Source organism: Lagopus leucura, unplaced genomic scaffold, assembly GCF_019238085.1.
Source record: "Lagopus leucura isolate 7727_CA_CO unplaced genomic scaffold, USGS_WTPT01 Super-Scaffold_100026, whole genome shotgun sequence".
NCBI classification, from domain to species: domain Eukaryota; kingdom Metazoa; phylum Chordata; class Aves; order Galliformes; family Phasianidae; genus Lagopus; species Lagopus leucura.
Window position 1 is genome coordinate 45,916 of NW_024962277.1, and position 25,701 is coordinate 71,616.

General features: G+C 47.9%; 2 protein-coding genes across 2 annotated transcripts; both read left to right on the forward strand.

Moving 5' to 3' along the window:
- The first annotated feature begins 50 nt into the window (after positions 1-50).
- On the forward strand, positions 51-3,094 carry KLHDC8B (kelch domain containing 8B). The gene is made up of 6 exons (XM_042880520.1): positions 51-96; positions 543-1,020; positions 1,381-1,545; positions 1,693-1,917; positions 1,993-2,094; positions 2,473-3,094. Exons 2-6 carry the CDS (start codon positions 645-647, stop codon positions 2,667-2,669), a joined length of 1,065 nt encoding a protein of 354 aa, XP_042736454.1. The 5' UTR covers positions 51-96; positions 543-644; the 3' UTR covers positions 2,670-3,094.
- IHO1 (interactor of HORMAD1 1) lies at positions 2,672-25,201 on the forward strand. The gene is made up of 7 exons (XM_042880527.1): positions 2,672-2,733; positions 13,061-13,217; positions 14,459-14,616; positions 16,361-16,409; positions 17,050-17,137; positions 22,244-22,347; positions 22,849-25,201. The coding sequence occupies exons 1-7, from the start codon at positions 2,672-2,674 to the stop codon at positions 24,088-24,090; spliced, it is 1,860 nt and encodes a 619-aa protein (XP_042736461.1). The 3' UTR covers positions 24,091-25,201.
- Positions 25,202-25,701: the final 500 nt, after the last annotated feature.

The following is a 25,701-nucleotide window of genomic DNA, read 5'->3' on the forward strand; positions in this document are numbered from 1 at the left end:
CCGGGCGGGCGCGGCACCGCCTCCACCGGCAGCGGGCGGGCCCCGCGCGGAGAGAAGCGGCGGCGCTGAGCGGAGAGCGGCGGAACGGGCAGCGAGGTGAGCGCGGTGCGGTGCCTGTCCCGCTCCCGGGCGGCGGGACCGGTACGGGGCGGGACAGCTCCGGGAGTGCGGGATGCGGACGGGGAACCAGGGGAGGGTGCGGAGAGGGAGCATTGGGAGTCCGAGATGTGCACCGGGAGCCCTGGGGAGCGAGAGCATCAGAGAGTGCGGGAGATGAGCCGGGAGCGGATGCCCCACGGGACGAGCAGAGCCACGGGGAGCGGGTGCCCTGCGGAGATGGGCTGGGCACTGGAGCCCAGGGGCGTGAGATGGCTGGGTGTGCGGGATGACCGCTGGGATCCTCCAGCTGTGGGAGCCCCAGTGGATGCGGGTGGTGCATTGGGAGCACAGCAGCATGCTGTCACGCCGAACCGGAGGTTGTGACTCGCAGGGACCGAAGCAGCAGTTGGTGCTCAGTGCTGACCCTACTGCTCTCTTTGCAGGAGCTGGGCGGCAGCCGAGTCAAGTCCCACCACTGCCGTGGGCCGGATGGGTGGCACGGTGGGGCTTGGGCCCGGGGACCCCCAGGGTGGCTGAGCCATCCCATGGCGGCATCAAGTGCGGGTGCCTTTGCGTGGGTCTCCTTCCCCTCCATGCCCACACGGCGCGTGTACTGCAGCGCGGCGCACCACGATGGGCAGCTCTTCGTGCTGGGTGGCTGTGGAGGCAGCGGGAGAGCCCTGGGAGCAGCCGAGGTGCTTGACCTCCAGGCCCAGCGCTGGACCGCGCTCCCTCCGCTGCCCACGCCACGGGCTGGTGCTGCCACCCTGGCTGTGGGCAAACAGATCCTGGTGGTGGGCGGTGTGGATGCCTCGCAGAGCCCCCTCGCCTCTGTCGAGATCTACCATGTGGATGAGGGCAGGTGGGAGAAGGCGGCAGCGCTGGCACAGCCCTCCATGGGCATCGCGGCCGTGCAGAGAGGTAGGTGACACGTCCTGCCCAAACTTTGCCTCCGAGCCTCAGCACAGCCTTTGTGTGGGAGTCCCATGGAGGATGCGTGCGTTTGCTCTGGGCTGGGGATGCGGTGGCATCACCCTGGGGCAGAAGCCGGTGGGGCTGTGATGGGCGCAGGCAGGGGTGCCGGCAGCGGAGCAGGATTTGGCAGCATGGCAGCGTTGCCATGGTGTCTCCAGGGAGATGGTGCTGCCGGGAATAATTAGAGCCGATGGCCCTGGTGCTCTGCTCCACACAGGGTGGATGGGGCGGGCGAGGGTCCAAGCGGGGTCAGGGCACTGCCCAGCTGTGCTAGCTGTCTTCCCCTCACCCCTGCTGGTTCCACAGATGGTGCCGTCTATGTTCTGGGGGGAATGGGAGCAGATACCTCTCCGCAGGCGCTGGTTCGCGTCTATGAGCCGGCGAAGGACCACTGGCAGCCGCTGCCCTCCATGCCCACACCATGCTATGGGGCCTCTGCCTTCCTGCAGGGCAACAAGATCTTCGTCTTGGGTAGGTAGACGAGCCCAGAAGCCTGCCCCGATGGGTGCATTGCTTCAAGGCCCAGGGTTGTTCCATGAGGACCCTTCTGCTGGGCATCACTGGTGGTACCGGCTGCCTCTCAGGTGCCACCAGCCCTTGCATCTCATCCACACACAGGGGGCCGGCAGGGCAAGCTGCCCGTCACCGCCTTTGAGGCTTTTGACCTGGAGACAAAGAGCTGGACGCGCTACCCCAGTGTGCCCAGCCGCCGCGCCTTCGCCTCCTGCGCCATGGCTGACAGCGTCTTCTTCAGCCTAGGGGGGCTGCAGCAGCCAGGGCCACACAACTTCTACTCCCGACCACATTTCGTTAACACCGTGGAGATGTTCGACCCCGCGCAGGGTGAGGCCCAGATGGGGAAGGAGTGCTGCCTGTGTTGTGAGGTCCATGGTGATGCTGACAGTCTCTTCCTGACAGGTGCGTGGAGCAAGCCCAGCCGTGCCATCCGCATGAGGGAGAAGAGAGCTGACTTCGTTGCTGGCTGTCTGGGAAGATACGTGGTCGCCATGGGTGGCCTTGGTAATGCTGACTGCTGTGGCTGTGGTGGGGAATGGGCGCTCAGTGCATGAAAACCTGTCCTTCCTGGGCTCCATCTGCACAGAGCTGCAGCATTGCAACCTGCTCCCAGGAGAGCTGGGGAAAGGTCAGCACTGCTGCTCAGCAACAGGAAAACTGTGGAGAGGGCTCCCAGGGCAGCTGCAGCACCCCAGCCTCGTGGGCTCTGGCCACACTTGAGATGCCAGAGTGCCAGCCAGGGGCAGCACCATGGTGCAGCATTGTTGCCAGCAGCCCTCTCCCAGGGGATGCTGTTAATCCTGCTGAACCCCTGCATCGTTACTTCAGTACAGCAGAACCCAGGGTGCATGGAGAGGGCTGAGGCCATGCCATCTCTTGCAGGGAACCAGTCGTGCCCGCTGGACTCAGTGGAAGGGTTCAGCCTCACACGGAAGAGGTGGGAGCTGCTGCCCCCCATGCCCACTGGCCGCTGCTCCTGCTCCAGCTGCCCAGCCCCTGACCTGCTCTTCGTCATCGGTGGAGTGGCCCAGGGCCCCAGTGGAGCTGTTGAGGCTCTCTGCCTGCGTGATGCACCCTGACAATGGCTCTTCGGCCTGGGGAGCAGCCCCAGCAGAGCATCAAGTGCCTGAAGACGGGGACAGGGTGTGCAGGGCTCCAAGAAGCTGCCGTCCCGTGATACCAAGTACTGCAGCAGCGTACTGCAGCAGCCACGGTTTCTTGCAACGCACCAGAAACCCCTCCAGGCTCCCACAGCAGCGGAGTCCAGGGGCAAAACCTGGTGCCCAGGGTGGGACAAGGCTGCTGGCATGGGGAGCCATGGAGGTAGGGCTGTCGCTGGCCATGCTGCCCCATCCAGCCCCGTGTCCGTGCCGTGTGTGTAGCAGTGAGTGCTGTGTCGTTGTAGACCCAGTCGATGTCTCATGTAGCGCAGAGGTGCCCTGTAGCTCAGTGCCTAGGAGGTGATGTAGCACCTCAAATAAATGAAACGTGAAGTTTTAGCTTACTGCAGTCATGTCATCCTGCTGTGGGGGGGACAAGGGTTGCCCCAGCTTGCTTAGCACTTGCTTGAGCCTTATTGGTTTTAGCTTCATGCAAAGTCACACACTTAAAAGCACAGACAGGTCGGAACAGATGCAGGTGAGAGATTCAGTCTTTTAATGAGATGACATTAGAAAAAATCTCATGGGCCGGGGTAAATATCAAACGTGAGCATCTGACCTTTCAGAGAGGGTGGCCAGTGTGCTGCTGCTGCATCAGGCTTTACACATGCCAGGGCATTGCATGGAAAAAGTTGGGCATGGTTCAGAGAAGAGCCACTTGCTGCATTTTGGGAGGAATATTCTGGGATCCTTGGGCTGGCGGTACCTCTGTTGCTTGAAGCATCCTTGCATTCACCTCTGGAGTTGCCATAGAAACACTCCTGTGCTGGAGCCAGCATCAACATGGGGCCCCAAACTGGGAATTGAGGTGAAGCAGCTGGAGGGACTCGCCATCAGCAGGACATTAGTGACTTGTGCTGTGCTGAGAGGTCAGGGGGCTGGAAAGAGGGATCCTGTGCTCCAAGCACAGCACACTGGCACACTGCTATGAATATTGCAGCAAACTGCACTTTCACAATGCTCCCCTGAAATGCCTTGGTGGGACAGGTATGGTACCCCTCTACAGCATGCCAGCCCTTTCCAGAAGCCACCGAGGCTCCTAAGAACTCACCACAGCTTTTGTCGTGCGCAACCCTAAATCACAGAGTTGCACTGGAAACGCAGACCTGATTAACGAACTCATCCCATGGCAGCATGGCACGGACAGAACAAATCAGGCACTGAGTCACCGGCAGGCTGACACTCCTCTGCAACATTCCCTTCCAGCATGGCGGGCTGCAGAGTGGGTGCTGGTGCTTGGAACTGCCCTTTCCAAACGCAAGGCCATGCCAGCTGCACCTCAGCACCTTGCTGTCGTGTGTCCCCACTGCGGCGACATTTCCAACAGCTCTACAGCTGTTGTCTCTTTGTTGCCTACAGTCAGCTTGCCTCTTTCATTAGCACCCAAGTCTCCTGCATGTGACTAGGAAATCTGGGGTGCATCCACTGACTGCAGCACCACTTGACTGTTTCAAGTGAGAAGAATCTGTGACCTTTCCTAAAAGTCTGGATTGCTCATTCTTGTCTCTCTCCACTTTTGGGCATTGGAGCAGGATCCCAACCAAATGAGGGGAAGAAAGCCTCAAAGACAAGAGCCAAGAATGTCTTGGGATGGATGGAGAAATCTTCAAGCAAAAGGGCAAAATAAATGATGACCCTGACGGTGCTTAAGACTGACACATAAGACTGACACATTATTTGTTTAAGAGCTCATGTGAGTTGCTAATTAAATGCTAACAAATTGAAGAAAAACAGTTGAGGGTCGTACAAGATATATTGCTGTCTATCTCCTGGTATGTTCTAATTTTTACTAAATGAAAGGCTTCAAGTGTGTGGCTGGACTCCCTAATGCTAGAAGCACAGTCTGTTACTCCAGATAGAAGGAATTCTACAAGCCAGCACCTGGCAACACTTCTGATCTCCACAGAGCTGCGTTATGGATGAGGAAGACTGGGACTGGAACTAGCTGTCAAACCCATAATTAAAAAAATGTGTTTTCTTATAGAATTTCTTTCTGTTGTCAGGAGAGAAGGAATACAAAATCTCATTTATCATATTTCACAAATTCAGTAGACATTCAAACCAGAAAGCTCCAGCCACATCAGAAACATGAATAGTTCTGCATAATAACTTAAAATAACGCCCTGAATCCTATAGCTCACACACAAAGTGCCAGGAAATCCTTTCCAAATAACAGTGCTGTAATGGGTAGAAGGCCCTGTGGGCTCCTATGAATGGAGTTCTAGATTTTCCAATAAAAGGATGGAAAAACACTGTTTGTGATGTAGGACCACATTGGACCTCAATACAGCAATAGCAGCACTGGGCATTGGCCTGCACACCCAAGCTGTACAGAGCACAGCAGCAGACCAAAGCCTTCTTTTACTCAAATGGTGCCATAACCATGGATATCCCTGCAGCAGTGCTCTCTGGAGGAAGGTTGGGCTTCCATCCTTAGGTGGCTGACTATCATACTACTGTCATCTGTGGGAGCACAGCCTCTGCTTCAGTCCTAGAAAAGCTTCCTACCACCCAATCATCGCACAGGCAAGAGTTAAGAAGTCATGGAGATAAAATTGAGTTATTTATACAGACATAGCTTTGTTGTTACGAGCAAAAACAATGCAGCAGAGCTGCTCCAAATTGTTTGTGAAGGGTAAAAGTCCGTAATTCTTTAGGTCAAGCCTTCAGTTCTTCAAGATTTGTTAAGGAAACACAGCATAGTTATTGTTTTGACACCTCAGAGCTCCAGGCTGTATTAATGCTAAAACTTCCCTCCAGGCAAGAGGGGCTTGAAGGGGATGTGATGAACCCCTCTAATCTATCTTCAAATTAAAAGCAGCTTTATTTCTGCAGCAGTTTGTTGCTCACAGAGCACCTTCAGAACTTGCAAACAAACAGCTTAACAGGCATTAAAATTGCCTTGAGTTAAAGGGGGAAAAAATAGGCAAGCAAGCGTGCCCATTTTCCATTCCTGAAGATGAGGAGCATAAAAATTCCAGAGAAACCATATTTGAGAGTATTTCTGCAGGGCACGTTTAGATCATGGGTTATTTCTGTCAGACTAGCAAGTAAAATTAAGCTGTTCTGCATTTCCAAGAGTGTTGTTGACACTGGAGACTGCGCAGCCCTTGGGCACAAAGCGCCCCAGTGTGCTGCACAGACAGCCAAGGGTCCCCAGGCTCAAGCACTTCCTTCACACAGCACTGGGGTTGGTCCTGCCTGTGTGGGGACAGCCTGAGAGAACCCAGCTCCGTGAGGAGCCTGCAAGCCCAGCTCCAGCATCCACACTGGCCGTGGCAGCCATGTTGGCTGTGGCAGCCATTTTGGCCGTGGCAGCCATGTTGGCCAGGCCTCACCGGGCCCCATGCTGGGCCGTGCTCCCCTTGCAGCAGCTGTGCTGTGTCCCAAGAGAGCCTTAACTCTGCAACGCTCACAAACTGCCCCCGGCTCAGGCGGTACATGAGTTTCCTGGGGACAGAGCCCGGCAGAAGCGTTCCTCACCCCAGCCCCAAAAACACAGTGGCTGCAGGGTGACCAGGCTGCAGGTTGGCTGCTGCCATTGCAGTGCAGCCAGCAGCCCCACAGGTGGCTGCATGCAGGATCAGTAGCTCTCGTATTTTTCCTTTCTAACAGTTAATCTTGAGGGGAAAAAAAAAATGAATTTCAACGTCTGGAATATCAAGGAGATGCTCAGCACTCCCACAGCCTCTGGGTAAGTGCCGTGTGTTTTCACACCCGTCACACTGCAGCCCTCAGAGCCTTTAAGTACAACAGCCTCTCTCAGGAATTGAGATGATGAGGATGTTATAAATTCAAAAAGCTCCTTCCTGATGTGTGGTTGGTTAGAGTACCAAACAGTTGGGAGGTCTTGCACTGCTAACATACAGCATTCCTAGAACTGGCAACATTCTGAGTGTTTAAGAGCATTTACTCAAAAACATTTTAGTGGTCCACTTATTGAATTCAAGACGTATAAGCAGAGGGATTGTGGTGAGCAGCAGGTTATATTACCTGAGTGAATACTCCTGTAAATGTGGTGTAATAGAGTGAAATATGGAAAGAGGAAAATCTGCTGTGCCTGCCCTATGCCCAGCTTTTGGGTGGCTTTCAGACTGTTCTCTTGGGTTGGCCTAGGATAGGAACAGGCAGGAACTTTGCCTGTATAAGGTTATAAGCTGTACAATAGGGATATAAGCTAGGAGGTGATCCAGCAGGGTCACCTGGAACAGGAGGCACCACCATTTTTTTTGTTATAGCTCCCTACTTTTGGAAATTGTTGGAGAAACTGCCATAACTACATGGTCACTGTACTGCCAAAGCAGGGAATGACTGCAGGAATGACAAGAAATATGTCTAAAATTAATCTGCGGTTAATCATGGTCTGTTGAATTATGGCTAATTAGCCTACTCTGTGATTCTGTTTCTGTCTACATTACTCTCAGCCTACTAAGTACTGTGATAGATTTACCATTGTAGGGAATTTTAAAATCAACACTGGCAGCTCTGCTGAAAGCTATTCTGTGCTTTGAGCAGGAATTTATTCAGGAGTCCTATGGCCTATCTTATGCAACATGTCTAATTAGATAAGTTAAATGCTCCCTTCTTGCCTTGCATAGAAGATAGATAGAATGAATCACGATTTGCAATATCATTACACGTTATGTAACTCTAAAGTTATTCCATATACTGCATTTATACACATGGATGATTTCTTTCCCCAGTAGAAGTCAAAGAGCAGCTATAACTCCCCACATCTACAATATATAATGAAATAACAAATATTATTTGTATTGAACATCTAGAGAACAAACGCATAAAATGCCTTTTTTTTCCTTTTTTTCTTTTTAAATGAACAGCAGAGTATCAACCTTTGCATCACTTGGCTTAAAAACAGTGCCAGATTTATCCCTCATTTAACTCTGGAGAAGCTAATTGATTACTTTTGTCCTCTGATCCTCTGGTAGTTAAATAACCACTTACATAACTAACTGTTCAAATTCACAGTTTTAGTCATAGTGTCTCCGATGTGGCCTGATGTTACAATGATGATGGATGATAATGAAAATATAATCGCAGGTTCCTTCCCCATTATAAAAGTACTTGTCGCATAGGTATGAATTAATTGAGTTTTGCACAGATGCAGGGGTCAAAGAGGACCCAATTCAGAGAAAAGTATGTTTATACCTGTCACAATTTAGCCTTCATAAATATGCATTGCATCATTCTATTGTCTTGATTTTTTTTTCTCTGCTTTTATTAAAGCCTTGCCTCTTAACTAATCTAATAACACACGATTGAAACACAGGTGAGATTTTATCACCTGCTCCTCAGCATTCCACTTTTTTGGCAAATGAGTTGAGAGGGTCAAGTAGGGCATGAAACAATACTGAGAATGAAGCTGAGCTTTTAGAGGAGTTAAAAGGAGAACTCAGAAGGCAAATTAACTTATTTTAAAGGAAAAAAAAAGTTAGGAGTGTGTGCACAAAACTGAGATATGAGAAAAGCTGTTAATAACTTCGCCCAGCTCACTTCTGTTACTAGATCCTTTTCTCACTACAGCAGGATATGATACACAGACTGCACAGTGCTGCCTTTCAGAAAGCTTCCAAGATGAAACAAAATCAGCACATAATATTGACAGGTGTGCCTCAGTGTGCTCGTTCTTTGCACATTTGAGGAAAGGTGTTACTTCTGAGAGCAGCTGCCGCCAGGTCCATGAGCAATGCAGGACTCCAGTGATGTAATAAGGCCACAACAGAGAAGCCCAACGTTGCCCTGCTCCGTTACCTCTGGCGCTTCCTTTCCACCTGCGCCTCAGAACAGAGCGGGGGCTTGGGGTCATAATCCATCAAGCATGTGTGTTCTCATCTGCAACTGCTGGCTGCCTGAGAAATAGGATGGGGGAGCCAAAGTCCCCACTTCACCTGTTCTTATATATGAATATTGGCATAGCAGAGATCATACAGACTCATCAGAAAGAAGATTATCTAGTTGGACACTGTAATATCAGGCTGCCAATTATTTGAGAAGGTAAGAAGAGGTCATGCTGATAAAGTGACAGCTATGCTGTGGAGAAAGCTAAGAGTCAATTTAAGTGTACCAACAAACAACACGATTCTGGGGGATTGAAATGCCAGACACAATTAGGGAATGTGTCGCATTAGAGCTGCGCTGCTGCCTGCCCGGCCAGAAGGGCACACAGAGGAAGATCACAGGGCACCTGAGCACAGCGGTCACAAAAGCAGCGATGCCTCAATTAGCCTTCTATCAACTCACAGTGTTGAAACCAGATTTTCAGCACCAGTAAGACCTGCTCAGCGAGAGAACTCCCAGGGAAGAATCGCATCTTGCTTTGGTCCTGGGTTGGGCACAAGGCCCTCGTTTGGAGCATTACTGCATTATTCTTGTTGCACTGCCATAGAAGTGACAGTAATGAACTGGAGTCAGCATCTCTGCGGAGAAATGGGAGCCAAAAATCCACTACAGAGATGTTTAATTTCCAAAAAGACATTTACGTAGAAATAAAGAAGCTTGTTAGAAAGGAATTTAAAGGGGTGGCAGGAAGGGCTGTAGGTTCGCCTGAGGAATAGAGATTATTTAGACCTTGAGCTGAAACACAGAACAAATGCAGAGCAGCCATCAGAGCAGAGTGAGCAGGACCAGTACCAGACTGACAAGGTTAGATAGCATGGTAAAGAAAACAAGAGGGCACCCTTTAAGAAATTAAAGAGCATTAAAAATGTAAAAATGGGAAGCAAAGTATTACAATTTTGAATTGAAGTTACCATAATTTTCTTGTTCCACGTGAAAGGCAGTAACTTGCTAAAGGCATAATAACTACTAATAAACCAATTTCAAAAGCCATCAGGAGCAGAAAGCCTGCCAGAGGGTGGGTAAGGCCAATACATGATGAAAATACTGAAGAGAAATATTAAATTAAAAAAAGATGCTGTAACATGAAGTCTACTTGTACCACTTATTCTCCGTGGCGTATTTCTGCTTTGAGAAAAGACTTTCGAGTTTAACAGCCTCATTCAACCTGTTATTTCATTCCATTCCATTCCATACAGCAGAACCACAAATTCCTTATGCTTTAAGAATCCAAGGTCCAAGAATTAGCAGAAAGTGACAGAGAGAGACAAGGCAGTGACTGAGAGAGCAGCTCAAAACAAATCCTGAGCCTTACAGGACTCTGCAGCCTGGAAGACGGCTTCAGAGCGGGGGACAGTTTCTGTCTCCAGAGGTCTAATTCCTAATATGGCCAAGGATCAATGTGTGAGTAAACGCGGCTGTGCCGCAGCAATCTCCGCCTGCTGGCTCCTCGCTCAGGACAAAAGAGCCGACACGGTTTCCAAGGTGAGGAATGTTTGGGTGGTATTGAATCGCGTTGGAATGAATAATGGAGTCGCTCACAGAAAGTAAAAATGACCTTGAAGAATTAAAGCAAGAGCAGAAAGACTTTCAGCCTGATACCTGGAAACTGGAGGCGGTGGCTGTAAGGGATCCTGTTGTGGTTGGGGCCACTGCCAAAATCTCTTTGTAGAAATTCCTTTTAGGATATGAATGCAGAAATGAAACAAATGATTTGCAGCAAGCAGGTCACTGAGTTCCAAAGGATAGAGAACAGAAAAATAATGTTATGCTTTGGCAGTCTCCAACAGAGACGGTAAATGGCTGGGAGCAGAAATAGCAGCTAAACCTCCTTGATTTAAGCTCCTCCAAGCCCCCTGGATGCTGAAGTCCCTCCTCTGCACCCAAAGCAAACGCTGATCTTTGCTTGTTTGATGAACACTTTGGCAGGCAGCAAAAAGTAACGACAAGAGCAGCACGGCAGAGGTAGAGACAGTTCCTACAGATGCAGACTATGAGGAAGGGCAGGTGAAAAGCAGCTCGCAGCTCTTCAGCTGGATTTGTTGTGATGCAGTCCTAGCTGCTAGGCTAAATGAGAGGGAGCAGAAGGGGCAGGGAGGTTTTCGGATAGAAAGCAGGAGGAAAGGAACAGTACTGCACTGATACTACTCGAGATTACTACCAGGAGAGAAAGATCTCTTCAGGAAAGCACTGCACTTTAAATATGTCAGGAAGGCATAAGTGAGCTTCACCCACAGAGCTGTGGAAGAGGAGGGACATTGGCTCAGGTTTGGTGTGGATGATGAGGCTAAATACAATCCCAGCAGCACCACAAATAAATGTTGTTTTGGAAACTGTAGAAGACTCTGTTTGCTTTTCCAGCTGACTCTTACCATTTGGTGTTGGACCCAATAACAGAATTGTTTTCACAGACCAATAAGGCCTAGGACAATTTATAAGATTTGGCATGGCGATTCTAGAAACACCTAGAGAACACAAGAAGAGAAGATTTACTGCACGCTACATGTCTCTGTGTGTTGCATCTGACAGCTATTTTGGGGCAAGGCAGAACCTTTAAACGAAAGGCGATATGTTTGTGTGTGGCCATGCTGAAGTATCTGGATGTGCTAACTGCAACTTGGGAACAAGCAAGAAGGTCCAAAAAGATCCAACTTATCTTGAGGGACAGGGAGGAGGAATTCCCATAGGTGGCAATGAAACTGAGACAGCAGAGGACCAGCTGACTCCGCAGCTATGCAGAGGGCTGCAGATTTTTTAGGTCATGCTCATATTACAGTAAATGTCGGGGTTGCCAATATCACAGGACCTCGCGTAAAGTTAGGTGGGAAGAAGAAACCATTCCATGGGTCAACAGAGTATGATTGAGCAATTTTGGAGCTGACAGGAGCTTGTGATGGTGCCTATCTTACACATCTAAATCTCTTCTTCCTTTGAATGCATGCAGTAGTGCTTTAGGAGAGCTCCTGGCACAAATGCATGAACAACACAGGAATGGCTCATTTTAGCAGAAGGCTGAAAGTTCTCTGGATTAACTACTGCACCACCTAAGAGGGACTGCTAACCAGGATTAAATGGCTGGGATGTTTTCTTGCTGTTTGCAAGGAAGGGTTTATATTTAGAGCAGATCATGCATCCATGAAGCTCAGGCATCCTGAAGGAAACAGTCAGGTGGCTGTCTGATTTTACCATCACAGAGAGTTCTGGGCCACGTGTGGCCAGGCTGATGCCTTGTCCAGATGGCCTTGTTAGTAAATTCATTGCCAGCAGTGCTAAGCAGGGGAGAAAGAACTCCGCTGCTCAGGGGGGTGAGTGTGCTCCAAGAGGCATCTGTTTCATCTCCCCCCATAGTTTGCAAAAAGTGTCATCGTTCCTAAACTGACCACCAAGAGAGCAGACTAAAAACGGAAAAATGAGGCTTCATGGCTGCCAATAGCCTTCTTTGGTCATAGCATCAGCACAGAGTGAGCCTGGGGAGTTACATGGCTCATAAAGTCCTCTGAGCTTCCTCAGAATGTCAGCAGTAGAACTCTTTGTATTGGAATCTTGTAATTCAGATGTTAGGTAATGCAAAGGGACTGAGCAGAGGAGCAGGTTACGGGATGTGACATGCTCCAGTTGTACCAGACACTTTGAAAGGGGATTATGGAACTAAGTGCTTTACTGTCAATATATAAAGAGCATAAAAACCCTTCCTCAAACTAAGGAGGAGCTTTTTCAGCTAAAAGATGGATGTTTAGAAAAACAGTGCAGGAGATGTGATACTTACACTGCCAGCCAAAGTCCTGCAGCTCAGAGTACACAGCGAGCTCAAAGCCAAAGGCATTAAGATAATATTGCCACTAACACTGCTATATGGAGGAGGCTGAGCAGACTCCCAGTAAAGGCTCTTTCTGTTGTATGTATGGTGTTTGGGATCCTTCCAAAAGTGGAGATTAACTGAAGACGTCACTGCTAATAAATGCTGGGGTGATGATCTTTTGTTAGAAACAAAATTTAGTCTCCTGTTCTTTTTTTCCTTAGGTTATACAATTTGATATAGAAGGAAAACCCTGCCTAAGAGCCTACATCATTAATTTTGATCTGTAATTCTCAGTTCGTTTATCCTTGTTTTGCCAGGCTTGATCAGAAGAAAGCCTTTGTGATTTATGAGCATTTTGCTTTGAACTAATTCAGTTTGTTTGTCCTTGACCCATTTCAGTTTGTCCTTGACCCATTTTAGGGATGCTATATGGTGAGATTTTTGTTCTCGTGGGCAGGCTGGGGTCTTTGCACAGTGACACAGTTGGAAGGAGTGGAAGAACAGATTTCATCTACTGCTAGGGAGAAACAGCACCAACACATCTTTTGAGTAGCGTCATTACATGTGCAGTATTTCCAACAGTCAGATCAACGTGTCCAGCCACACACTGCCTGCTTACTTGCTGTTCACACTCACAAGCCCCTCTCCTCCATCTCAGGCCGAACAAGCTCTTTGCCCGCAGCGGCGCTCTGAGCGACTACTCAAGTCTGAGCGACTCCCAGGTGCTCTTCGGCTCCCAGTTCTGCCCAGAGAACACGCAGTCAGCAGCACCGCTGGAGCTGGGAATGCAGCTGGGCCAGCACAACTCCCAGGACGTGAGTTTTGCTCCCCCCTTCAGCCCTGCCCAGGCACACAGCCACCATCCCAAATTAGCGGTAATACTGAAATAGGCGCTAACATTTGCCAAGCCCAGTTACCTCCTGATACTGTAAGAAGAGTAGATATTTACAGCTACCAGGCAGCAGCCCGGCTAGCTAAAAAAAAAACTACCATTTCTAATCAATGATCACTATTGAGATAAGCATTATTTGCTTTGATTCTTTTTGATTACCAACATAACGGGAAGTTAGTCTCAAGCTAAAGTCTTTAGACTCCCTAGGTAAGGTAGAATAAGTCATCTGTTCTTTCAACCGTTCTGCGTTATCATGATTAGCTTTCCACAAGAGCAACAGAGGTATTCAGAGGTGTTCAGTTCCACTGACAGAAAGTTACCTTTCAGTACTGTTGTTGCAGCAGATCTCTGAATGCTTGTGGATGAAAAGCTTCTATGCTCAAAATGTTCTTCCTGTAGCACGTGGCTTCTGATGTTACCAGCCTCACTAAAATAACTCCTGCATCACTAGCAGATAGTGCCAGATCCAAATAAAGACACCTGGGAGCAAAGATTAGAAAAAAATAGTCATGCCAGCTCCATAGCCCTAGGCAGCCATTCAATCCCAGATCCTATCCACCATCCCCTGCACTTTGCTGAAGAGCTTGTCCTTTAACTGTGTAGCTTTTCATCAGATGCAGGAAAGAAAATTCACTCTTCAAGATGAAAGAGCATTGAAACGTGTGAAAAACTGAGCTACAGTCTGATGATGCTAGGCAGCAAAGGCTGTCACCTACAGGAAATTCAATAGGATTTTCTGTAGATTAATGTACAGGGAGCTCCCTGAAATCGTTTTATAGTCTATGTGTTAAACATAAGGGAAAAATATCAATGCACCTGATGACTGCAATCAACTGAAAGGAGTTGGGATGAGGAAAAAGCCCAAATCTGAAGAAATTCAGGCTGGGTTTCAGATCCACTGGGAGCCAAACAATGCTAAAACCATTAGGGTTGGAAAAGACCACTAAGATCATCCAGTCCAACCATCAACCCATTGAGCCCATCTAACAGGACACACTCAGTGAGCAATAACCTCATGATACTTCAACATCCTCATCCAATGTGTAACATCCAATCGCTGTGAACCATGCCTCTAAAAAGTGCTTGCTATGCAAAATGGTTTTTGCTTATTAACATTCTGATTATTTTTATACCTCAACATTTTTTCTTTCCTTTGTGCAACAGAGCGAGCCCAGTATTTTTACCAAATACCAAGCAAAACCACAGCTATTCGATGAAGATACAAGAGAAAAAGGGTTGCTTAATTTTGGTGCAGCACAAGGGAAGAGAGTCCTGGAAAACTTTAAAGCAAATAACAACAAAATAAAGGACAAATACGATCGGTATGTACACACTGCAAACTGCCTGTGAAGTCTGTTATCGCTCCCTGCAGCTCCTCTTTAAAAGTTAGACATGGCATAGCTGCACATTTCAGGTTTCAGATAATCTCTCACTGCAAAGAGTGGCAGGATAAGAGAATAGGGTTTATTTGCAGTGAGAGTTGTGTAACGCTTCCAGCCATAAGCCACAAGGAACAACAAAACCATAACCTGAATTTACCTTTGTCTTCTTTCTCTAGTCAGCAGGGGTTTGTTGGTTTTTCTCTCCTGTGTTGATTCTCTGTGAAAGCCTGTGGTTCTAAAAAATTGATAGACTGTATTGGGACTGATCAAAGGGACTCCTGGTGTGACATTTACCTTTGAGACAGGTGAGGAGAATGCCAAGCACACTTGTGTGCAGAGGAAGATGTGATGATTTTAACATAAACCTGCACAAATCCCTATAATTTTACTTATATACAGGATTTTTCTGTGTTTTTTATAGGACGTGCAGTTTGATGATGAGCCCTCTGTCAAGCATTAAGAATTAAATGTAGCTGTCAGACCTCTAGGACTTCAGGATTAAGCCAATATTTTCAATCTCAGAAATGAAAGATGGCAACCTTCCCAGTGCACCCATAAATAATTCTTCATTCTGTACATTTTGTGAAGTAACATTCAAAGTGAAACACATCTTTGTTAAAAGCCTTTAACCAGATCAGACTGCACTTCCTCTCCTGCAACAGGCACTACAACAGTACCAGTGATTCTGATACTGCAGAAATGTGATGCTCTGGTGCTTATTGGAAAAGTGGAGGATTTTTGTATTTGTGACCAAATTGTGAGGAATTAACATACATTTTTAAATGTTTAGACACAACTCTTAATTATCCTCTAGCTCTTCTTTAAATCAATTATGCTTCTTTCCATACTACAGATGCATTCTCAGATTTGAAGCATGCTTATAGAAGTAACTGTATTATCTCTAAATATATATAGACCCTTTATCTATTTGTATCTCCTGCATGTTTGATGACCAAAATGAACTTATTCTTTTCATAAAGCTGAAAAGAATTCCGGCAGCCCTGCCTACTTCTCACTGCTACACTCTACCTGGCCTCCACCTTTCTGATTGCTGTAATTCGGATGACTAAATGATCAATTTAAAATGACCCAAAACTCCAGAGAGGAAATAGGCTAGCACTGTGCTTAGCAACAGTCCGTGCGTTTTGGCTTGATAGGTTAATCATGAATATAGCCTGGTTCTTGATTCCTTTCTTCACACCGCTCCAAAGGACGGATAACAGAAACCACAGGCTTCATCTCAGGAGAAAAGGATTTGTGCTGTATGTTCTTCCTTTGTTGGTGCTGCAGCTTTTCCCTATTTCCCCCCACAGCTATTTTTGCCCAAATACAATATGTGTTTGTATATGTACCTCAGCAGCTGGCACGTCACCTCCACCCAGACTGGGTCCTTCTGGACCAACAGCACAGCAGCAGCACCCAGCAGCCAACATGCCTGGAACTTCCATGGGAGGCAGAAATGCTGGGCCAGGATCAGGAGAATCACACACACACACACTCACACAAAATATACATATATATTCATGTGTGTGATGTATATGTGTGTATATATATATACATATATAACTTTTTTTACTGTGATATTTTCAATTTCTGACCACTTCAGTATCTTCCACGTCTGTCTTAAAAGCCAGAAACACAGCAAGTATAAACTGTTCTGGTTTTGTTTTTGTTTTCATTTTAGAGAAGTGTTAAGCACCTTTATTTCCAGCATCAACAACAGGCTTCAAGGGGTAAGTTAATTCAAATTCAGAGCTCAGGAGAAGGAAGAATTAGAAATGCTACTCAACATTCATCTTCTCTCACTTTCTTCACTGATATTTGACTTAGCTTACTGTTTGCTGTGAGCACACAAATGCTCAGACCAACAAATGTCAATGCTTTTTACACATAGCATGCTCTTTGTGGCCAATCCTTAGGGTTACAGGCCTTAGGGCCTTGTCTCAGAGTCAGCAATGGAATTTCTCTGGGGCTTGGGAGCAAGAATAGGTTGTAATGGCTGTCTGCAAATACAAAGGCTTCTTTCCTTCTGCCTGAAGACAGTACCTTTCTCTCAGGAACAAGTAATCCAGCATAGTCTCACAGTCTGAAGGTGAAAGTCTCTTCTCCCCCCTATTTTTTATAAATAATTTAACTGCTATCCTTAGTGTTTGTTTTGTTTTTTAAACAGATTAATATCTCTATCGTAAAATAATTCAAGACTTCTGCAATCCTTCAGTTGTCTTTTGAGCCATTCCAAGTCTCTTTTGGGGTTGCAACCAATGGATGGACAAACTGTTTGAAGTTACCCATTATTCTGTAGCTTTTAAGGCTATGTTTTGCAGACAAATGAAAGATAGCATTTGATTTTCTCACTTACCTTTACTCTTGCAGCTGCAAGCATGCTTGGACAACATTGAAAAAGAGTTCAATTCAAGAAACAAATCAATTTCTGTTCACCTGGAGACCATTTCCAAGACACGTGAGTCCTTTCTGTGCTTCTGTTAACAGCAGAGGGCACAGTCAAACTACTGAATGTCTCCAAGCTGGGCTGAAATAGGCGACTCATGCCATTCACAGCTGCTCCTCATAAGGGTGAAGAGCCAAGAAAGGCTTAGTCACAGCAGGGGTTTGGTTTTCCCATTCTTGTTATACTTACCTTTTCTCTGCTCTCCTTTGTCAAAGAATGTAGGTGCTGTATGGTCAGACACTATGTGTGTATAGATAAAGACACCTCTATGCTTTGTGCTCTCATTTTTAGGCTGTATCTGATACACTACTGAAGTACTCATTAAAAGTACTGTTGATACTTATATTGTATGTTTCCACATCCAGGTTTTAAGGATTTCTCAAGTTTTCACTGTAGTTTGCAGTTTTCTATCTCTGGTACTGTTCCTCTTAGGTAAAAAGCAGGTCATGAGGTGCACTTGTACTGTGATGAAAGGACGATCTCCCAGAAGAGCCAGTAATGTAAAACTCTTGTGAACAGCAAGTAGCTCGTCACAGCAGTCTTTATTGAGGGGGACTGCTGAAGTTGTTTCTAATTTGACTTGGATCTGAGCTTTTGAGAGTGCAGTGGTTTTTAATTGTGTCATTATCTTTTATCAGCACTGTGTCAGGACTGTGCTCTGTGCAAGAACAAGGAACCGGCTTCAGAACACGTGCAGAATGTGTGATATACCTCCTGAGTTCAATGGAAAAGGCCCTCACAAGAGCAGTCAAATCTTATCTGTGCAGCAAAATGTGGCTTCTAAGACACGCAGCTTTGACAGTTGCCCTTTAAATCAACACAGCCCTCTCAGGCAAGAGCAGTGGAGTCTGATGCATTCTTCACAAGGCTGTGGAAGCACGTGTGTTCCAAATATCAATGGTGTAGCAAGAGCACTCCCTTGCTTGGCAAGTGCTCTTTGTGGGTCCTCAATGCAAGCAAGTATCTGTCTGCTTTGGCCAGCACAGCAAGCTTCCTATTTGCATTTGCCCATCCCCTAGTTGCTTCAGTGTCAGCTTGTCCACTCTGAGGCAGGACTTTGCCTAATTTCATACACCTCTAGCACAGAAATTGTTGTCATGGCACTGAAAATTAAATCTATTGTTCATGAGTCCCCCTCGTCCTTCTCTGCCATTTGCTCATCTGCCCTGTTTTTTCTCAGTAACCATTTTAAATAACTGTGCCTTGAATGAAATGAGAAACCTCCCAGAGGTGCCTGCTGCTAGATTTTCAAAGCAATTGAAAAGAGAAATTGGCACTTTCTGTAATGTATCATGCTGCAGAATGTTGAATACATAATGAAAATCATCACTCCACAATGTTGTTCTTTTTATATTTCTGGGAGGTTCATCTGTCACTGGTTAATTGCTGATAAACACTGCCATTTGACTGGTGTCACAGTGATGGATAATTAAGTTCCCACCACATAAATGCCCACACTTGTGCCTTGAAAAGATCCCAGCTGAGGTAATTCCTTCAAAAAGGCCATCTAAAATTCCTAAACTCAGCTGGCAAAGAACCAAATTCAGAGCCAAGGAAGCACTGAATGGCAGTGGTTGATGATACAGCACCGTGGGATGTGGTGACATGGTGACATGGTAGAGGTGTTAAGCCAATGGTGGCGGAGGATTTGACGTGAGGAGCTGAATGCAGGAGATGATGAGGCTCTCTTCAGAGACACAGGTTGTACAACAGGGCATTCAAACAATGCTGCAAAGTAAAGAAATCACTTGAAATTAAGTCCATTCTCATTAGAAGCGTTTCAGGAGTGTCACAGGCCTCGTTTACAGCAGTGAGCAGCACGGACCTTTGGCAGAGTCTGCACAGCCACAGTGTGAGAAGAAAACAGAAAATATTTTTCAAAATATCCTTGCAAATGCTGCTGTGCTAGCACGCTCCTTGCAGTGAGATAAAAACTGTTCTCTTGTGTGCATTTGTTCATATGTGCACACAGCGAATAGAGCTGCGTCTGCCACCATCAGTGAGATAGCATTTGCCTGAGCAGCTTTCACAGAAGCACAGCTGCTCTGTTCCTTGAACACATCTCAGTGTGCTGTGCACTGGGATGTAAAGAAGGAAGCAGAGCTGTGTTCTCAGAGTTCCTCTGGTTGACTTGCTGCCTTACCATTTGCTCGCTCTTTCTGGTCTCAGCCGCTGTAACTCATTTCTTTTTCTATTTTCCTCATTTTCATTTATATACCCACATTTATATCAAAGCTTTCTTACATATATATATATAAATCCTCATATTCACAGCTCTGCCCTCTCTGAACTGCCTTGCTTTTCTGGTATCTGGCAGTTCCAGCTGTGACAACTCACAGCAGCCCTATCCTCTGCAACACTTCTTAGCATCTTCCCGGTGAGCGCACTGCTGACAGTCTGCCCCTCCTGCCAGCAAAGATGGTGAATGATGGGCAATATTTCCCTTAGACAGGACGAGCCAGTGCAAATCTCTGACAGAACCCAGCACTGGGCAGCAGGGTGGGCTTACTGGATGAGCTCACCTACCGCCGGCCCTGAGGACCTGCAGCATTCTCTCTCCTGATGGATTTCACATTCCTTATGTTATTAATGGGAACCAGCGGCATTCAAAGACAATGGTACAGCAAACCCAACCGTAGCAACATTCCAGGTTGGAAAAAGCAGCTTGGCTTGGAGTGAAATACCTGAAGAGAGGCACAAGCCCGTGCATAATCCACTCATTAACCGAGTAAAGGTTTTTCCTCTGTGATTGAGTTACTCAATAACCATCCACTGCAGGGTTTATTTGAAGAAGACTTTCTCTGAGGCAGCTGTTCTTGATCATTTTCAAAGCCAAGAGGTCTGACTAGCAGGATCCTTGATCTGATATACCTCAGCCATCTCAATGCCGTTTTTTCTCGGCGTAGATCAACACCCATTTCTGTTGTGTTTAATAATGTTTGACAAGTCTGAACGCTCCTTGGTGCGGAAGGCAGCGAGGGAGGAAAGTGCCCCTCCTCTGTACTGAGGTTTTTCTGCAGAGCACTCCCACATGTACAAATGGAGCACGTTCCACAGGCTGCTGGGAGCCTGCCCGCAGCACGCTGTGCTGAGTCAAACATATGTGCAGATCACAAGCCCCGAGGATGCAGCACTATTTATAAACCGAGGATCCATGTTGAGGAACAGATAGACAGGGGGAATCGGAAAGCCTTAAAAATAATTCAGAATCAAAAGAAAGCACATGGGGAAGAGCAGCAAGCTGAGGTAAGCCGTCGTTGTGTACAGCTGGAATGGGATGGAGTGACGTGAGGGGCTTTCTTCGCTCAGTTGCTGCTGCCTTCCTCTCCTTGGTGGGGCTGCAGGCCTGCAGGGGGCCAGCAGCCTCCCAGAAACAGTGCAAGTAGCACTTGGGTCTAACCAGGGAGATGCAGACTCTGAAAGGAGCCGCTGAAACACCTCTTCCATCATTACAAACCTATTCCACAAGCCGTACCTCGCTGCTCTGTGCCCCTGCACACAGCCTTGTGTCACAGGCTGGCTGCCCATTGCCTCGCCTGCACCCAGGTCCCCTCCTGCCACCACTCTCCAGAGCCTTTATGCACCTCACGGTTTTTCTCAGCTTTTTTCATATGACATGATTTCCAGTGAAAAGCTTTGTTTGAATCCACACAAAGGCCACTGCACTGCCTTTGTCTAACTGCTCACCTCTCTTATCATCAGGTATTGCATTAGTCAGGCACAATCTGCCTTTCATGAAGTCTTGTTCTGTTCTGTTCCATTTTCCTCTGTATCTTTGACTGCTCTTTCCTTTAAGGTCTAGTTAAAACCTTGGGCAGCATGAGAACAAACCCGCCGGCCCATAATTGCTCACATCTCATTCTTTTCTCCCTTCCAAATGTACCTGTTCAAAAGTCTCCGTTTTTTCACGGAACCCAAACGTGTACGATCCCTTCTGCCTGTCTCTCCTTAATAGTTTTTAACTCTGGCCAATTCCATCACGAGTTTGACAGAAGGGCAGAGCCACCAAGATAATTAAGTCCCCGCGAGCTTAATGAAAATAGCAGAGCAGGAGAAGTGATGCCGAGAACCATGCGGTGCTGCAGCAGGGGAGCAGCATCCCTGGGGTGAGAGGAGCTGCCCTGAGGAGCTGAGATAAATACACCACGTGCAGGAACCTCTTCAGCAGGGCTCTCAGCTCTGCAGACACCACAGTCAATCAAACATATTGGATCTGCAGGAAAAGAGGATTAATTGACTGCAGAGCTCTTGCAGCCACTTGTTGGAACATTGCTCTACACTGATCTTTCTCTTGGGCACACAGCAGCATTCCTGAGTTTTGGTTATCCCACCCAGCTGGCTTGGGAACACTTTGTTTTAGGAGGGCCCTGAATCCTGTTTTGGGAGAACCAAAGGCTCTGCCCCAGCCACACATCCAAACCTTCCTATGCTTTTCAAAGGGAAGAACAGACATGGCTAGAGAGCATCTCTTCCTCTGTTTCATCATTTATGGTTCTAAAGGAAGACTTCAGGTTGGATATTAGGAAGAATTTCTTCCCACAAAGATGCACTGGCACAGGGTGCACAGGGAGTGGTGAAGTCAGTGTCCCTGGAGGGGTTCAAGGAAAGGGGAGTTGTGTTACTTAAGGACATGGTTAGCGGGCAGCGTTGGTGACGGGTGGGTGGTTGGACTGGGTGATCACAGAGGTCTTTTCCAACCTGAATGATTCTATGATTCTGTAAGATTGCTAACGATCTTCCCCCCTCCACGTAAGCTGTAAACCAGGCACATTGTGGTCCCTCTCCCAGTGCAATCTTCGTTCACCTCAGCCTTCCTTGTGCTGAGCTAACCAAGTGTTCCAGCTTCACGCAGCCTTTCATCTCCAGCTGCCATATTAATAGAGCACAGTAAATGAGATTTGGCCTGCACTCAGCATCTTATAAATTCCAAATGCTTTGCATTAAGCATGTACCCCACTGTCCATTGTTTGGTGCTTGGGGAGAGCTCAGCTGTGGTTGCATAGCACAGCGAAGTATTTCATGCCAGGCCGTGGCAGAAGCAGTGATAGTATTGATAGTGCTTTATTCACATTTACAAATGAAAGACCAAATGTGTCTTTTATTGATTTGCCTGTTTAGTGCAAGATGCTCTTCAAAGTCACAGTGACGTGGTGCTGAAAGCCCTGGAAGATAAAAGCCAAATGGAGCAGGCACTGCTGGAGATGGAGAGGAGACTGGCGGCTGTAAGTGGGGAAATTAATCTTTTATTCTGAATCTTCATTCCGAATTTCTCCAATTTCTTCAAAATATTAACTGAATATTAAATTGTCTTCAGACAGAGGATTACAAACTAGACCGTTTCTATTGTATTGAATGGGGAAAGCATATTAAAATGCAAATTCTGGACCACGTACTGGCTGATGCTTACCCAGGAGCCCATACACAGTGCTGTCAGCACTGATGGAATCGTGGTCAGAGAGAAGGGAGCCCAACAGTGCCCTGTGGTGGCAGCCGCACGGTGAAGCACTGCTTTCTTGCTCTGTCACATGCCTTTGCTGGAGGAGGTGGTGCAGTGCATGCCCACCTTTGGGTCACAATAAATACATTTTACACAGAGTGATACAAATCGCTAAGATTGGGTCTTAAAGTGTCTCACTGATGCGTGGTACCAAAGTTTCCTCTTTGAATCCTATTATTGTACTTTGTAATGCATTGTTTACTGCTTCTGCTCACTGCTCCCCCAGAAAGATGTGGATATTTCAGATGTGAAATCCAGTGTCCTGCAGCTGAAGGAGGGTCTGGAGTCACTGCCAGCTCAGCTCAGCGACCACCACCTGAAGCTATGTGAAGAATTACGCTCCCTGAAGCTCCCCAGTGCCTTAGCTGAGCTGCAGACCTTCATGACCAGTGCCAAAGTCCCCCCCAGGATGGTGGATAACTCCTCCCAGACCTCGCCTGACACGTGCCAGGACCGTGCCCCACGCCAGCAGAAAGCACACTGGCCGTGCTGCCATGGTACAGGGGGCTGCAGTTCCTTGGGTCTGTCTGCTGCGGGGAAGCAGCACAGAGTCAGCGGGGACGTGACGCCTCGGGGTGGCCTCGATACACCTTGTGAAAGCAAAGTCAGCCCCGTTGCTACAGCTGCGTATGGCAGGGAGGTGGAATCTGCTTTGGTAGCACAGAGCTGCTCTCACCATCCGTGTGCGTGCAGTGCTAACAGCCAGTTTCGGGGGGACGGTCGGAAAAAGCCCATTCCTGTACTGCAGGAGATATCCCCAGTCACTCCTCTGAGGAAGGCAGTCCGCAGAGGTACCAGTGGATTTAAACCCGTGACACCATCACAGCAGAGGCAGCCTCAAGCGTGCCATCTCTTTGTGCAAAGCAACGTGTCTGGGCAGAGAGATGGGAGCTCGTCCACGGACCAGGAGCTGGAGAACATAGCCGTAGGGAACAAGGCAAAGCTGAAGCTGGGAAGGATCCCCTGGAATAAAGTAATGGAGAGGAAGAAAACACACCCCGGCAAGAGAAAAGGGGAGCTCGCCAGGTGTGCTGATGGTGGGCTGAAGCAAGTAAGAGCAAACAGGATTATCGGGTTGGGAAGCACAAGAAAAAATTGCTTTCCCAGATACACAGTTGCTCTCAGTTTAGCAAGCTCTAACCCAATTCCTGCAGCTCCCCATCAACAGATGCTCAGCAGTGCTCAGCCCAGGCTTACGAAGAGTTTCCTCCCAGTGTCGTGCTCCAATAAAAGCATGCTCCAACTTGCAGACCAAAGAAAGAGAAGTTTGGAAAACAGAAAAAGAGCCATAGCTGCCAGTGTGAGAAGGGATTTCTGGGACTCCTCTCCCCAGGAGAGTCTGTTCTCCCTGCGCAGAGCAGGTGAAAAGCAGGCGAGCTGCTCCACAGGCTCCACCAACCCGTGTCCTGGCAAAGTGCAGGGCACAGAATGTTGCTCCTTAGTTTTTGATAGTGATTATTCAGATTGAGGGGTTTTGTTTTCAGAGCCTCCAGTGCAGACATGGCTGTCTGTGTTGCTGTTTACTCCTGTTCAGTCTCCTACAGCTGATGCTGGGAGCTCCTGTTGGGACTGCTGAGAAGGGCCGAGTGCGAGCACAGCCCCTTGAAAACAGGCAGGGCTCCTGCCTGGCCCCAAGCATGTCACTGCCTGCTCACATCCATCTTCAGAGACAGCTTAGGATCTGAGGCTTGGGAAGCTGCGTGGGTCTGCGTTGTTTTACCCCCACCAGAAGTGCCCCGGGCTCTGCTTACTGTTGTGTTCACACAGCAGAGAAGTGCCTGCACTCCGCTGAGACTTTCAGCCCTACCCCTCTAATAACATCTTTGTAGCTGGAGGCTTTCACTCCTCTCTTACTCGTAGTCTCTGTTTTGGTTTGCATGTCTGCAAGTTCTGACTTTTGGCTCTCTAGAAAGTAGGGGTGTTTTTCTGACTGTTTTTGGTAAGGTTAAGATTTGCCCCAAGAGCTGTTTTTGAGTTTTGATGGACAAGGGCTAGGCTGAGGAAAGCAAAGTCCCAGCAACCCGGTGCATGGACTGCTGTGCTGCTTCTCCCTTGAGGCCAAACTTTGTTTCAGGAAATTCAGGATGTTGTTTAGTTTCTATCACAGTAGCCTCATGTCTCTCCTATGAATAAAGGACGTGTCCATCTTAAACTTTTCAAGGACGGCTTTGGACAGAAGCCCAAAGAAGCAAAGTCGAAATTCAACACCTTCAGTAACTGATGGATATTTCTCATCTTTTAGATGTAGTTCTTTGGCTCAGGGTCATCCCAGCTGTGCAGATGTTGACTGGGAAGGGACCACCTCACCACCAGCCTGGGATAAATGGCAGCTCGAGCCCTCGGCAACCCCAGGAGCAAACAGAGCAGATCTTGCTGGGTCACCAGCCGTGGATCTGTTTCCACAGCTTCGAATGTTTTTGCCCTTTTGATCTTTGATCTGAGCTGCTGGTGGAAGAAGCGTTTCAATATTGACAGAGCAGTCTGTTGCCACGAACCCACATGGCGCAGCGCTCTCATCCTGCAGGGGAGGGCTGGGATCGTTTGCCTGGCTTTAATAAACACGTTGTTTCTTTGCAAATGTCTCATTTCTCTGTACTGGTTGGTTTTTTTTTCAGGGGAGGTGATATCCCATTTCAGCAGGTGAACAGACAGCGTGACAGCTGCCCACAGCCTTTCTTCCTTTTACATTTCCCCTCTGCAGCTGCTCTCCTCAGAGTGCAGCAATTTGCGGTGGGTGAAACCTGCTGTGGGGAGCTGAGGTTCTCACTGCATTTTGGGGATAGGAGGGCTTGGTGCTCTCCATTCTGCACTGCTGCCAGCCCGGCAGCACACTGCTGAGCTTGGAGGGACCTCTGCTGCGAGCCCCAAGGACGGCATAGCCCCAGGCCTAAGTGCAGCGGGGTCGCGCTGGGGATCCCACGGGCACGGAGGGGTCGTGAGCAGCGTTTCGGGATGCAGAGCAGTGAGCGGTGCTCCCCCCGCGCTGGCCTCCGTGGAGACATGGGGGTGATGCGCCGGGGTGCGGTGTCACCCATGTGGCGCGGGGCACAGACACGCACACGCACTGCGGAGATGGCCC